The 16,535-nt window shown below is 33.9% G+C and overlaps 3 protein-coding genes across 3 annotated transcripts in view; 1 reads left to right on the top strand and 2 right to left on the bottom strand.

Annotated features, from left to right (window-relative positions):
- Positions 1 to 819: 819 nt before the first annotated feature.
- On the bottom strand, positions 820 to 1,574 carry LOC123673925 (S-phase kinase-associated protein 1-like). The gene is made up of 2 exons (XM_045608692.1): positions 988 to 1,574; positions 820 to 933 (listed from the first exon to the last, which is right to left on the bottom strand). Exons 1-2 carry the CDS (start codon positions 1,369 to 1,371, stop codon positions 895 to 897), a joined length of 423 nt encoding a protein of 140 aa, XP_045464648.1. The 5' UTR covers positions 1,372 to 1,574; the 3' UTR covers positions 820 to 894.
- A 1,596-nt stretch (positions 1,575 to 3,170) lies between these two features.
- The window catches only part of LOC123673923 (4-coumarate--CoA ligase 1-like), a 32,336-nt gene continuing 18,971 nt past the window's right edge, over positions 3,171 to 16,535 (top strand). The window contains exon 1 of the mRNA XM_045608691.1: positions 3,171 to 4,876. The gene's annotated coding sequence lies outside the window, so the exon portion shown is untranslated. The remainder of the gene's footprint in view (positions 4,877 to 16,535) is intronic.
- On the bottom strand, positions 5,226 to 5,732 carry LOC123673440 (S-phase kinase-associated protein 1-like). The gene has a single exon (XM_045607920.1). The coding sequence runs from the start codon at positions 5,730 to 5,732 to the stop codon at positions 5,226 to 5,228; it is 507 nt and encodes a 168-aa protein (XP_045463876.1).

Raw genomic sequence — 16,535 nt, 5'->3', positions numbered from 1 at the left:
TAATAGATGAAATATAATTGATGTATACAATTTTTTTAATTTGATCTTCAGATTGAGGTGGATAGATTAAATTTAACAATTTCTTTATGTTGTTTTTTAAATATCAATTTGTCGATTATTTCAGGAAAGTATATTTTGTTCGTGGCTAATATTTTTAGTGTTTGAACTTCTTTTTCGAAGTAAATTTCTGACAATGGAATTGAAACCAGTCTATGTACTAAGGTGTGAAATACTGACATCTTGATCTTATAATCTTATACATAGACTGGTTTCAATTCCATTGTCAGAAATTACAAAAGCGGAACTTTTTTGGTATGATATAATTTTTTTTTTGGCAGTTGAATTTTTGCTCTGGGTCTGGTTGTGTTTCGTGCGATTGTAGCAATATACTAGTTTTTTCATTATTTTCCATTTTCACTTGCAGGATAAATTTTCAATGTTAAGAAAAGTTGATTCGATTGGGGGTCCTGTAGACCTCGGGGCCCTACGCTTCAGCGTACTTAGCGTACCGGTTGCTCCGCCACTGCCTAATACTTCACTTCCTAATACGCCACTGTAAGTACGTTCTTATTAACGAGGCTAAGCATTAAACATTATAAAAAAAGAGTACTTTTATTGATTTCACACTGTATTTAAATTATCGAATAGATGAATACATTTTTCAGACAACATTTCTTATTCATTGAGACATAAGATAAAATTGATGAACATATCGAATTGAATTATCAATATTTCATATCTGAAAATCTGAAATCCGATATAAATAAACAACGTAAACAGTTGCAATTTGAAACAATAATAAATTAGATGGGAAAATAATAAATATTTAAAAAGAAATTTATTTTTCTTACATATTTTTTCTTATTTCGTTTAATTATTTAATGTGATCTGTGATCATGATTGTGATGATGATTGAGGCAGGTTGAAATCCATCTGAAATTCTTCAATTGACATTCTATTGAACTTTCTGGCGATTGCTTTACATACCTCTTTCTTTAAAGATGGGATCTCAAGATAGTCGGAAGCCAAAGCCAGTTTAAGAAGACTATCCTTGTCAATTGTTAAGAATTCTTTCTTCCAAATCTTGAAGTCAAGTGATCCTAGTGGCAGGTATTGCTCGCCAGTTGTAGGGTCTATCAGAGGTTGTTCATAAAAATAATGAATTTTCAACCATTCAATTACTAATTTTAAAGTAGCGGAATCCACATTTGGCAGTGGCAGGTCACCGTAGTCATCAATTTCTTCCTCTCTGTTTGTTTCTTCATCTCCACAAACACTTAACATTGATTTTATTGTTGCGGAACATTTCGCATATTCAATATTTACAATGTGAATTTCTCCCTCGGATGACACTAGGTTGATAAAACCCATAATGAAAAATGGATTAAAAAAATGTGCAGTGCAGTACCAACTAATCTTAAAAATTCCATAAACAAACAGTACTTATTTAGGTATCTTCTAATAATTCAACCCCAACGTTAGGAAAGAAAAATTTAAAAATCTGCAGAAATGCTCGTTTAGAACAAGATAACGACAGATGATTGTTAATTATCGGTGCTGAATATGTCATTTTTTATTTGTTTTCGACAGAAAAAGGAAGGGAGTGAGAGTTGTCAAATAATTATAGATGTTATTAGTCTCATGCATTTTCACTTCACCAGTCATAAATTTAGTGTGAAAATTCGTTCCTAGGTGTCACACTCGACACATTACATATAGGTAAAACATATACGAAAACGTCGGTGTTCGAGGGCCAATTTTCATGAGAAACTCATTGGCGAAAACCGCAACACCATAGCTATTACTGTTATATAGTTACAGAGTGTTTTTCAAAAATGTTCATTTTATAAATATTGTAACTTGTTTTTTGTTGACAATTTTTCATTTCTGTGAAAACCGTCTTATTGAATTTTCCGCAAACTGATCAGATCTGCATCAGAAACTTATTTTGTTATACACATCTGCTAAATTTATTTTTGTAACTCGGCGAACACATTTTTCTGGGTATTAAATTACCTGTATATGCTCCATACTGGAAATAAATAAATGAATATCGCTAGGAATTTTTTTTTTGGAGCTGAAAATTGCCTTTCCAAAAATATTGCATACTTGATATTTTCTGAAGTCATATTTGACGTCCCAACTGGTGGCCGGCTAGGTCGCTTGATCTAATGTCTATGGACTTCAACTTTTAGGGAAAATTGAAAGATATAATATAATAATAGACGTTAGGTCAGGTGACCTAGCCGGCAACCTGTTGGGACTTAATCATGGTACACCCCCCGTATCTCCATTAGTTTTAAAAGTAATAGATTGAAATTTGGGATATCCCATATACATAATAAGCGGCATTTTTTGATCTATAATGATGATTTTTTTCACTTCCGGTTTCGCCGGAAACAATACCAACTTTCGATTTTCAAATGGAACACCCTTTATATTATTACATTTCTGGAATCTGCATAATTTTCTGAATACAATGAAACCACATAAGTGACATTTCAAATGTCGAAATTTGTTATAATTCAATTTTTAGTTTTTCATTTAAGCGTGCCACGATGGTTCCGATTTATTCCAATTGACCTAATACTAATACATACTAGAAAAATCGAACTTCCGTCAAAAATACTAAATTGCGTTTTTTATGAGCAAATAAAGTTCATCGTAATCGTTCTTGGGGTCAAATTAAATTTTTTCAAATGGAACCCTGGTACTATTAATAAGGAATTTATACATACCTGGTAATACAATGTGCGATCAATACAATCAAAATTACAGCTTAAAGAAAATAAGAAAATTTCTTCAGATTGTCAAATAAATATTTGTTGGTTAATCGGTGTTTTTATTGTATACCTATAGGAAAAGTCTTTACATTTGTTTTTATTTCTGTTTAAAATATTTATACAAGGGATGAAGAAGTGGATATGTTAATAATTCATGGAAACTGTAGGAAAAATGCCGTTGCGGCAATAGACCTTTATGCCGACCGATATCCTGATAGAAAATGTGATAAAAATTATTTTATCTACTCCTATTGAATTATATACTCATTATTCAACTGCTTTTGAGCAATTAATAGTATCTATTAACAAACAGCGTGATTTATAATAACTCACTATTATAACTCACTATTATAAATAGGAAAATATGGATCTGTGCTTATGTCAACGTAGAACGTCAAATCAGCATAAACAACAAACAAACGTCAGCACAGGATGGGGAATGGACAACGATTATACGCAATAAAAATAAAACTAAACCTAGGAGTGAAGTAATATGCACAGGCTCAAAAAAAAACGACAAACTCTATAATAAAGGGAGCAGCCGAACGGAAATGGATCTATGTTGGCAGGATTCAAGGCAAGGACATCACTGAAAAACAAATAAAAGATTATCTTGGAGAAATGAATCAAAATGAGGAAATAGAAGTGAAAAAGCTGAATACGCAAGGCAGCAATTCAGCTTTCAGTGTTGGGGTACAAACAGATGAGTTGTTCAAATCAATCTGTAGTCCGGAGATCTGGCCTGAGGGGGTCATAGTGAGAGAATTTTCCTTTCGGAATTTATTTCAAAAACCTGGAACAAGAAGGAGAGGGGCTGTTGCTTCCCAATTCAACTGAATACACTGATCCAATTTCTGTTCTTCACCAAAATGTTCAGTCTATAACCAATGTAATCGATAACATAGAAGATATGATTCAAACTTTGGATAACTTGAAAGCAATATGTGTAACTGAACATTGGAAAAGTTTTGAACAACTTCAGAACCATAACATCAAAGGTTTCCACATAGCCATTGCCTTCTGTCGCAGCGAATTCAAACATGGAGGAAGTGCCATTTATTTAAAAAAAGGTATCAAATATCAAGAAAGAAAAGACATATTTAAACTTTCAATTGAGAAGATAATGGAAATTGCCTCAGTTGACATGAAGATAGGTACAAAAATAATCACTTTAATATCACTGTATACTACCCCAGGGGAAACAAAAAATTCCTGAAAAAATTTGAAGAGCTTCTTCAATTCTATTGTCAGAAATTAACTTTGAAAAAGAAGTTCAAACACTAAATATATTAGCCACGAACAATGTTTCACCAAGAGATATGCGAGGAATCCATTTCGAACTTTAGTGTAAGCTATGGATTCATCAGAAGGTATTGAAATGATGTAATAAATTACAAAATACTATAACCTAATTCTGAATAACATCTTTCAACGTCACATAATACAATAGAAGCAAATTAATGATAAATCCACTATATGTCATGTTGATTCGGATTACTGGGAACACCAGCAGTTTCCTCATTCAGGGCATGCTTTTTGAAAAAATGTACTTATTGACATTTTATAAAAGTCACTTTTGAAAAATTGCAGTGCCTTTTGGGCCACCTGTAGAAAATTATCCGAAAATTGCCAGCAGACTTGGAAAATTTTTGGGAATTCAATAAAAAATAAATCGTACAATTATATCGAACGGTTTTCAAGATATGATCTTTAGCTTAAACCATTGAAACTAAGATATTTTCCGAAAAAAGTGGCCTACGTCAAAAAGTACCACAGATAAATTATGACAAGTGTATTTCGAAATCAGAATTTCATGGAGAATTCAGAATTTATTACAGAGAGATAAAATAATTGAAGACAACATGCATAAGCGGAACTTTTTTGATTTTATGTAATTTTTTTATTGACAGTTGAATTTTTGCTCTGGGTCTGGTTGCGTTTCGTGTGATTGTGGCAATATACACGTTATTATTCCTTTTTTCATTATTTTCCATTTTCACTTGCAGGACAAATTTTCATTCTGAAGAAAAGTTGATTCGATTGGGGGCCCTACTCAGCGTACCGGTTGATCCGCCACTGCCTAAAAAGCCACTGTAAGTACGTTCTTATGAACGAGGCTAATCATTAAACATCATAAAATAAAGAGTACTTTCATTGATTTCCCATTGTATTTAAATTATCGAATTGATGAATACATTTTCCAGACAACATTTATTATTCATTGGGACATAAGACATAACAAATGCAGAAAAATATTTAGTCAAAATAAAATTGATCAACATATCGAATTGAATTATCAATATTCCATATCTGAAAATCTGAAATCCGATATAAAATAAACAACGTAAACAGTTGCAATTTGAAACAATAATAAATTAGATGAGAAAATAATAAATATTTGAAGAGAAATTTATTTTTCTTACATATTTTTTCGTATTTCGTTTATTTATTAAATGTGATCTGTAATGATGATTGTGATGATGATGGAGGCCGGTTGAAATCCATCTGAATTACTTCAAGTGGCATTCCACGGATCTTTCTGGCGATTGCTTCAGATACCTCTGTCTTTAAAGATGGGACCTCAAGATAGTCGGAAGCCGCAAGCAGTTTAAAAAGACTATCGTTGTCAATTCTTAAGAAATTTTCCTCCCAATTCTTGAGCTCATCTGATTCTGATTCTAGTGGCAGGTATTGCTCGCCAGTTGTAGGGTCTATCAGATCTTGTTCATACATAAAATGATATTTCAACCATTCAATTACTAATTTTAAAGTAGCAGAATCCACATTTGGCAGTGGCACGTCACCGTAGTCATCAATTTCTTCCTCTCTGTTTTTTTCTTCATCTCCACAATCACTTAACATTGATTTTATTGTTGCGGAACATTTCGCAAATTCAATATATACTGTGTGAATTTCTCCATCGGATGACACTAGGTTGATAAAACCCATTATGTAAAATTGATTAAAAAATGTGCACTGCATGCAATTCCATAAACAAACAGTACTTATTTAGGTATCTTCTAATAATTCAACACCAACGTTAGGAAAGAAAAATTTAAAAATCTGTAGTAATGCTCGTTTAGAACAAGATAACTACAGATGATTGTTAATTATCGGTGTTGAATACGTCATTTTTTATTTGTTTTCGACAGAAAAAGGAAGAGAGTGAGAGTGTTGTCGAATAATTATGGATGTTATTAGTCTCATCCATTTTCACTTCACCAGTCATAAATTTAGTGTGGAAATTCGTTCCTAGGTGTCACTCTCGACACATTACATTACATATAGAGTAGGCCAAATTGCACACTTTTAAATGGGAAGTCCTATTTCTATACTAGATAGACGAAAACGTCGGTGTCTGAGGGCCAATTTTCATGAGAAAATCATTGGCGAAAAGCGCAACACCATAGCTATTACCGTTATATAGTTACAGAGTGTTTTTCAAAAATGTTCATTTTATAAATAATGTAAAATTTTTTTTGTTGGAAATTTTTCATTTCTGTGAAAACCGTCGTTTAGCTTTTGTTTACGTAGAATGTCAATTGAATGTCAATTGAATTTACCGCAAACTGATATTTCATCAGATATCGCTATGATTTTTTTTTTGGAGCTGAACATTGCCTTTCCAAAATTATTGCATACTTGAAATTTTTTTGGAGTCATGTTTGACGTCCCAACTGATGGCCGGCTAGGTCGCCTGCTCTAATGTCTATGGACTTTAACTTTCAAGGAATATTGAAAGATATAATATAATAATAGATGTTAGGTCAGGTGACCTAGACGGCAACCTGTTGGGACTTCGAACATGACTATACCGGGTGTAACAGGATCATGGTACACCCTCGTATCTCCGTTAGTTATAAAGGTAATAGATTGAAATTTGGGATATCCCATATACATAATAAGCGGCACTTTTTGATCTATAAATGATTTTTTTTCACTTCACTTCACTTTGAATGGCAATTTATTTGTTTGGATTCCGAACACTGATAGGAGAACCAAAAATGGCGGTATGTGACGTCACACTAATAGAGCGTATAGAAACAACCAAAATAATTATCTTAGAAATACGTTAACCATTACTGAATTGAAATATCTTTTTTATTCAGCATGGATACATTTTACTTATAAATAAGGTTTATTAATTATTACCCAATTATATATCTACCTCAACTATATTTATTTCCTTCAAATGGATATTTCTTCAGCATTATATAAGTTATACGTAAATAAATTAAGTGTAATAATAAATGATTATTGGTTTTTTTTTGGCAAGGATTTTATTTTCGGACGAGTCTAGGGTTACTTAGGATGCTGAATGATCGCTCCACAGTGCAAGTAGAGCGATCAAAATTTCCAATGCCTTTTCCGTCTCAGGAAAAAGGTCCTGTGTTTCTTTCATTGAATAAATTACGGTCAGCTCCTTGAAATTGAGTTCAGGTTTGTCCTGCCATATCTTTCGCCACAATTCGAGTTCATTTTTGATGTTATAAAATTTGGAAAAAGTGTCACAAGCATCGGTGAAACTTTGTAATGAATTGTCTTGCATTTGAACAGGGTGTAGTCTGCTTAATGTATACGCGTTTTTCTTCGGGAAATCTTCTGATGATTGAATCCAAGTAAGGAATAATTATAGACCTTGTCCAGTACTCAGATGACTAGTGGCTGGTTGGTTGCTTTTTTGAAAGTCTGGGCAGTGCCTCTAATTCTTTTTCTATCTTTTCGGCGTTTGTAAAGGCATCTTTCATTATTTCCTCAGCTACTTTTTCTGCATCATCACGGTAATTTTTGATCAGTTGAAACATTTTTGTTTGTTCCGGATATCAGATGGAGCATTGAGATCGTTAACCACCAGGTTCAGTTTATGTGACGCACAATGGAAAAACAAAGCTTTGGTGTGTTTTTGACGGAGGATTACTGTACTCCACCTCTTTTGCCAGATATCGTCGAACAGCCGTCAAATCCAAGGCAAATGCCTTTTTTTTTACTAAAATGGCGTCAAGAAGTAGTGTTGTCTCTGGAGTGACTTGTAAGAAATGCTCAAAAGATGTGAAATTATATATTATTTGTGGAAGGTGTTCATCAAAATATCACACTAGTTGTGTACTCAAAATAAATGGTACTTACGTGGGTTCTGATGGGGTCGTGGTCTGCTGTGATGATGTGTATGAGAAACTTTGTGCATATCAATGTCAAGATGAAGAAATTAATACGCTAAGAAAAAGGTTGACAACCATTAATGAACCCTTATATGAGAAATCAATCACGAATGATGAGAAATTACCTGACTTGGGTTCAAATATTACTCATGACGGAAGTGGTTTGGGACAAGAAGAAACGAAAGAAGCAAGTTTAAAATACCTGGAAGCCATCATGGAACAAAAGGATAACTTGATTGTTGAACTGAAGGATAAAATAGATCTACTTAAAAAACATATAAGCCTTTTGGAAAGATTTGAAGATGGCATAAAAAACTCAAAACAATCAATATCACAAATATCAAGGGAGGCGCCACAGATAAATGTCAGATCTAATTTATAGTTACGCCAGTTTTTAAGTCAGGAGATAAATGTCTAGCAACAAATTATAGACCCATATCATTAATTAATAACTTTGCCAAATTGTTCGAAAAGTGTATAAAGATGCGAATTGAAAATTTTTTTGAAAAAAATAAAATTTTAACTAACTGTCAATTTGGATTTTGAAAAAATAAGTCTACGGAAGATGCAATTTTTGAATGTATCAGTAGTATTTACAAACAGCATAGTAACAGTAAAAAAACTTTAGCGGTCTTTTTAGATTCATCTAAGGCGTTTGACTCGGTGGAACATGAAATACTATTTGAGAGACTGGAGAATTTGGGTGTACGGGGATCTCCACTGCTACTATCGAAAAACTATCTAACTGACCGAAAGCAAAGAGTACAAATAAATAATGTTTACAGCGATTATGCCGCCATTAACACTGGAGTCCCACAAGGAACGGTATTAGGCCCTTTGTTGTTCCTTGTTTATGTTAATGAAATTGGGAACTTAATAAGAGAATGTAAGGTCATTTCATATGCGGATGATACAGTCCTCTTGTTCTCGGCTGATACTTGGAGTGAAGTATATGAGCGAGCGGAGCATGATCTTGGTGATGTGTGTCGATGGCTGACAGGGAGTAAGTTCAGCTTGAATTATAATAAAACAAATTTCATGACATTTTCCCCAACCATAGCAGATCAACCAAGAACTAAATTTTTGTCGATTCATTCATCATCTTACCTAAAAATTGGATCATGCAGTTGTGTGAAGATAAACAAGGCTAGAGAGGTCAAATACTTGGGGATAATTGTAGATGAAAATTTAAAATGGAATGAACACATAATTTATCTAACATCAAAAATTCGAAAACTATTCATTAAATTCAGTCAATTAAGACAGATATTAAACAGAAAATTGATTATTTTATTATATGAGTCATTGGTTGAATCGGTTCTGGGATATGGCATTGTCGTTTGGGGCGGTTTGTATGATTCAAATTTGAAGACTTTGTCAACATGTCAGAATCGAATATTGAAAATTTTATCGTTCAAACCATCTAGATATCCAACTCTAGAACTTTATGAAGAACTTAACATTCTAAATATTAGAAATCTCTATATACTGTCAAGCTTGAATTTTGTGCCAAAGATTAATGATTCCTTTGTAGCTGTATCTCACGATCATAGTACTAGAGCTAATATGAATGAGTGTATGCGTATACCCAAGATCAGAAACTCATTTTGTGGTAGATTTGTTACTTACTTTTTACCAAAAATTTATAACGAGCTTCCAGGCTATTTGAAGAAGTTGGGTAAAAGTCGAAAATCCATAAAATCCTTCATTGAAGAAAATAAAGTTCAATTCCTGCATCTGTTTTCTAATTGTTGAACATCTATCTATGTGAATATAATTACTTGTTTGACAACCAATACCATCTATCTTCTGTGCTCCCGCAGCCCATTATGCCCGATTGCGTATACATATTTTTTGTGATGAGGGTGATTAAGGCACACAAGTTTTAACTTAGGCCAAATCGCTCTTCTTAGCTATAATAATGTTTTGTAATTGATTTTGGGATGAATAAATTTATTATTATTATTATTAATGTAGAGAAATCTGTAGTGAATAATATGTGACATAAAATAATGGACCCGACCGTAAGACAATCAGTAAACATATGCGATCAAGAAGTCAAGCAGACTTCTGTAACAGCAAGAACTACCGATAAGATTGATGGAATGTTGAAGACAATTGGTACAGATGGTGCCACGTATTCAAGAAATAATCAAAATCAGGGAAGAAACCATCAGAGAGTACCTTCAGGTTCAGGAGGCCATATAATTAAAGGTAGCAGGGATGATGGAAAGGATTTCAGGGGAGCTGAACGTCTTGCTTGCAGTGACGGCTCGTCAGGGTCGGCAGGGTCGGCCGGGCCGACCCAAAAATTATCGGGAAATAGAAAATAATTCTAGATATTCAATTCATTCAAACTCAATCGGAGTTATCGATTTCGATATCCAAATTCCCTCGGTAATGAATATTTCCACTCAGAACAGGAAAATATAACTTATACCGGCCAATATTTTCTTTCGGACCCACCTAATATTCGTTTTTCAAAGCATCCAGCGTTGTTATTCCCTTTCATAAATTGTAACAAACCACAATCGTAAATGGTTACTTTTCGTAACATCACCCCAAACAAGTTATTCCAGAATTGTACGTAACACCGTAACATTAGGTCTGAAATGTAACACAAATGTTATACAATTGCAACTCCTGGAATGTCACTGAAAGCATCTCATCACGTTAGGTCGGCCAAGAGCCGATGGCGGAACCAGCGCTACCGAGAGCGCTACGTAAAGGAAAAGATACTACGACATACGCCCAGAATACGACCACTCAGTAGAACGGCACAACAACTCGATGTTAGGTCGCTTCCCAATACACAGGGTCGGCTGGCCGGTTATCCTATTGCAGAGCGTCAAGCAGCAATGTTTTTCACTAAATCAAGTAAACGCACTAATATTCTAGACGAAATTTGCAACAATATTCGATAAGAGAGAAGAATTAATTGAAGTTTTTTATCATATCAGCGACAATTTAGATGAATGGGATGATATTACAATACGTGAAGCTACCGGTCTGAAGAAAATGTTGAATGATTTCGAATTTTTGTTCATTCTCTACTCTTTTAATTTGATTTTTACATACACAGATCCCGTTTTTTCTATAATCCAGCATAAGTTATCAGATATAACTTATTGCAACGCCAGAATCACTTCTTTATTATCGACTCTGAAAAAATTTCGCACAGAAGATGAGTATTTCATTCGCTTATATTCAGAAGTAGAAAAACTCCCAGAAGTAATGCCACCGAGTGCTAGACGTCGAAAACGTAAAATAGATTCCGAAATTCAGCTCACGGATAATTCCTCAATGAAACAGCTTTTTTGTGAAATTCTGGATTTAATTATAAATCAAATTGAAATAAGGTTTAAAGACATTTCATCACTTCATTTTTTGGAACTAATGAATTTTAATAAATTTGATATATACGTTCGTAATTTTCCGGAAATACCTTTCAAATCTTTGATCGATAATTACAAAAACTTTTTCGATAAGGATAAACTCAAACGTGAATTACAAATTTTGTACTCGGACAATGCTATCTTCGGCAATTCAAATACGCTGAATGGTATTACGGAATTCATTTTCTCGAATAATATTGTTTCCGATGTTCCTGAATTATATAAGTTATTTTGTATGATTTTGTCCCTGCCACCAACATCCGCGATGTCTCAAGACCGTTTAAATAACCTGGCACTGATATCAATCGAAAGAGGTTTAGTTAAAGAACTAGCCAGAGGGAAACATTTGTTTCGAGAAAATAATTGATGACTTCGCGACAAAGAAAGATCGTCGAATTGATTTGATCTATAAAAATGAATAAAGGGTACGCAAGCTCATACATTTTTGACCAGAATACATGCGGTCATTTCCACAATATTTTTTGTGGTCTTTATAAGATTTTTTTATATTCACGTAAAAAAAAAAAAAAAAAACCGAAATCCTTCTTATCAGTCGAATTCCCTTAATAGATTCACGATATATATATATATATATATATATATATATATATATATATATATATATATATATGTGTGTGTGTGTGGCCGACCCACATCTCGAGGGCACGAGCCGTCACTGCTTGCTTGGTTGTACGTTGGTAATGTTGACAGGAATACGAGAGTGGAAGATATACAGAAAATCTTAGAAGATCAGTTTGATAATGAAACTTTTTTAATAGAAGAAATCAAAAAACATTAAACCAATCTCAGAAAAAATAAATCTTTCAAAGTGGGTTTCAACTTTAGAATTCTCGAAAGAGTTGCCCAGAATGAAATCTGGCCGAGAGGAGTTGTCGTTAGAAGGTACAATGTTTTTCGTTACAACAAGAACAAAAGCACTATGAATTGACTGTACAAAGAAAAAAACCGCCAGTGAATATTTTACTTTAGCTAACATCAATGTACAATCTTTGAGTAATAAAATCGACAACTTTACATGTTTTCTGAATGAGCAAAACATTGATCTCGGGTGTATAACCGAACATTGGCTTTCTTCTGATATAGCCAGCAGAATTTTTATTGATAACTACGTCGTGGCTAGTGCCTATTGTCGGCGAGCATCAAGACATGGCGGTGCAGCCATAGTTTTGAGGAATAATATTTCATTCAAAGAAGTACCTGAAATAAAGAAACTATCATCTGATAAAGTAGCAGAGATGACTGCCGTCAGAATGGTAAAAAGAAACTTGACGGTTGTGGCCATATATCGACCCCCATCAGGGGACTTTGAAACCTTTCTAACCATCATGAATCAGGCGCTTGAAATATGCATGCAAAAATACCCTAAAGATAAAATTGTCTTCGCAGGTGATTATAATGTAAATTTTCGGGGGCAATCTAACGAGAAGAACAAGATAATCGAAACTTTCAAGTCATTTAAAATGGGGTATATATTTTTCTGATCCATCGCATGAAACGAAAATTTCAGCAAATTGTATTGATAATATATTTACGAATTCTCACAGTGAAGATTGCAAAACTAAAACATACGAACTTCATCTATCGGACCATTTCGCCCAGATTTTCAAAATGCCATGCACTCCCTGTAGTCCTGAAACAGAATCCTTTAAAATAGTCAGACCAATAAATGGTAAAAATATGGATCTCTTCATACAGAAGATCAAGACGGAAGATTGGACACTTGCATATGACGAGGATGCTGAAACTCAGTATCATAATTTTCATAGAAGACTGATGAATATTTTCCACTCATCTTTTCCTGAGAAAAGGGTGAAAATAAAGACATGTAAGAAATACAGGGAAACTAAAGAAATAACGAACTTGAGAAGCAAACTTGAGGCTGCTAAAATTATTGCTGATGTAAGGGGCGATGAAAGCAGTAGGAAACTCTGCAGTTCTCTGAAGATCAAACTGAAGGAGGTGATTAACCACTATGTTAGAACAAAGATATCCAGAAGAATCGAAAAAGCTGAAAATAAACTCAAAGCATTGTGGAAGCTGATAAAACAACAAACAAAAAAAAAACCATACCAGCTCATCAGACCAAGTTATTACAGCCGACAAGATGAATGAATACCTCACCTTGCAAGCATCAACTGATCAGCTTCACAGAATGAATTTAAATGGTGCAGATTCATTATTTCTCTATCCGGTAACCGAGGATGTGATAGTCGACTCGATGAAAAAAATGAAAAACAAAAACACGAAAGATTTCTATGGCATGAACGTTCAGTTGGTAAAGTCTATAGTTCAGAACATAAAAACACCATTATGCAAAATCATAAATGACTGGTTCCAACAAGGAGTTTTTCCAGCGGAACTCAAGATAGCCGTGGTGACACCTATTCACAAGGGTGGAGATACTGAAGAACACTCAAATTATAGACCTATTTCAGTTCTGCCAATATTATCGAAAGTGTTTGAAATAGCGTTGATTAAACGTCTGGTTGACTTCCTGAAAAATAAAGCCCTACTTCACACCGCACAACATGGCTTTAGAAGATGCAGGTCAACAATAACAGCAATGATTGACGTACTCGAAACCGTGCTAAAAGCATATGATGACTCAGAAGAAGTGGAAGTAACATCCATAGATTTAAGTAAAGCCTTCGATAGCGTCAGTCACGAAATTCTGCTGGAAAAAATGCAGTATTATGGCATTAGAGGATTGGCACACAAACTATTTCAATCATATTTAACGAAGAGGCTCCAATCAGTGAAGTGGAATGAAAGCAGATTTGATCCCCTCGAAGTGAAATGTGGTGTCCCTCAGGGATCGATTTTGGGCCCAATTCTCTTCATTTTGTTCATGAACGATATATTTTATAATATAAAATGTAGCAAGAGCTGTAGTTATGCCGATGATGTGGTAATTCTGAATAAGTCAGGCAATAAAACTGAACTTCAAGAAAAAACAAGTACAAGCGAAACGGAAGCACAGGGATGGTTTTCAGCCAATGGATTTCTTATGAATTCGACAAAAACCCATAAGCTTTTGTTCACAAACAGAGAGCCCTCTGATTCATCGCTATTATATTTGGGACTCGAATTTCAACCATCACTGAATTGGAGTAAGCATATAGACAATCTTTGTAAAAAATTATCAACCTCCATCTTCCTAATCAGACGAATGAGGCAAATAAGAGATATAAAAACCGCAAAATCAACATATTACTCGAGTTTCCATAGTGTGGCCACGTATGGTATATTGCTCTGGGGACAATGTGCAGATGCTCAAAAAGTTCTCATAAAACAGAAGATTGCTCTAAGGACCTTATACCAGATGAAGAACACAGCCATCTGTAAAGAAATATTTAAGAGGGAAAAAATACTTACCATCACTTCATTCTTCATACTGGCTTGCGTTAAATATGTTCATCAACACCAGAACAAATTCCCGAGAAATGAAAACTATCATAATTATAATACTCGGGGAAAAAATCATTATGCTGTCCCATATGCAAGAATAAAGAGAACATAACAAGGTCCGAATCATACATGCCTGAAACTCTATAACAAGCTCCCCAGCGATGTAAAAACATTAAGCCTACCTGCATTCACGAGACGGGTAAAAAGTTTGCTTCTCGAAGATACAATTTATAATATGACTGAGTTTTTTGAACTCACCTTTTCTGTCAGTTAATGTTGCATATCTGTGATATGTTTGTATACTTCATATTATGTAACTGTAGTGTCTACCTAAATATTGGTGTTCTGTTATATATTTTTTTTGACAGGCCATATAATTTTTAATGGCGAATATTTATACATGTAATCATTAATTTGTAACATGTGTGAATAAATATTATTATTATTATAGTGACACCTCCTGCCCACCTCCATGCAGTGTAGTATTTTTTTTCTGATTTTTGACAGATCCCACAACATGAACTGAAAATTTCAGAGGGGTCTAATTTTTTTCTTGAACGCTCAAAAATTGACGACATGAAATTAGTAAAAGTAAATTCCTACGATATGATTTAGCGGATAAGTGGTATAAGGTACATTTTGAATATATTTTCGTTTTATTGTTATAGCAATAGTTAATAAACGATATGAAAGACTCGACCCAACATTTACTAACTGACAAAGAAACTGCAACACCCAGAAGGAGCTGTTTACATTTAAAATTTTCTTTGGTAAAACATAGATAGTATAGCAAGGAGTAAATGCTTGAAATTTGTAGAAAAAACGAAGGGTTTACCATTTTCATCGAATAAATTCGTTAATAATTTGTTTATCCACCGCAATAAGATGGTCTATTTCTTCTTGAGGGATACTATACCTAGCTACCTGTACTTCATGTCTCAGAGTCGCCAAAGTCCGTCATAGATAGTATAGCAAGGAGTAAATGATTGAATTTGGAGAAAAAATCGTGAAGGTTTTTCATGTAAACAATTTTTGTTACTTGAATGTTGTAGTCGTTTTTTTTGCAAGTTTTTAAATTTTACAACAAATCAGCTGTTCGAGGAAATCCGAAGTCGATGTTTAGTTGTTGTTAAAATGCCTAGAGCACGTCTACGCGGAATTTATCGCCAGCTAAGTGAATTTGAAAGAGGTCGAATTATTGGCCTACGGGAGGCGGGGTTGTCATTTCGATAAATCGCTTACCGTGCGAACAGAAATCCAACTACTATTATGAGATGTTGTCAAGCGTGGTTTGATGATGCCCAAAATCGAAGAAGAGTAGGTATCGGACGTCGAAGAGCATAAATGAAGTTCAAGATCGATGTCTAAGACTTATGGCCATTAAAGACCGATTTGCGACAACTTTGGCTGATGAGTGGTCAGGAGAATAATAATAATAATAATAACTACTTTATTTCCCAAATTATCACATTAACATGACAAAGTTACGAAAATGGTCAAAATACAAAAATAACCTCCATACATAAGCTTATTGAAGAATCAAAGAAACTGACACAAGAGGCATAACTAAATACTAACAAATTGCAAAAACTTAAAAATAAATTCATAAAAAATGCAACGAGTAACAAAAGTTTATCTATTACAAAAATCAAAAAATTCTTCCATATTGTAAGGCTCACAATCAAGTATTAACTTATACACTAGCTTTTTAAATTCTTTATGTACACTTATTAGGTGCAAAGCTCTAGGTAAAGCATTGAACAACTTCA

This window comes from Harmonia axyridis, chromosome 2 (assembly GCF_914767665.1).
Source record: "Harmonia axyridis chromosome 2, icHarAxyr1.1, whole genome shotgun sequence".
Taxonomy (NCBI): Eukaryota; Metazoa; Arthropoda; class Insecta; order Coleoptera; family Coccinellidae; genus Harmonia; species Harmonia axyridis.
The sequence above is the reverse complement of the archived record's forward strand: the minus strand, read 5'-3'. Positions and strand labels throughout refer to the sequence as shown.

Excerpts from the sequence above, each read along its gene's own strand:
- LOC123673440 (XM_045607920.1), bottom strand. The coding sequence starts at position 5,732 with ATGGGTTTTATCAACCTAGTGTCATCCGATGGAGAAATTCACACAGTA.
- LOC123673925 (XM_045608692.1), bottom strand. The coding sequence starts at position 1,371 with ATGGGTTTTATCAACCTAGTGTCATCCGAGGGAGAAATTCACATTGTA. Across the intron at positions 934-987 it reads TCCCATCTTTAAAGAAAGAG|ATGGATTTCAACCTGCCTCA; the intron begins GTATGTAAAGCA and ends GAAGAATTTCAG.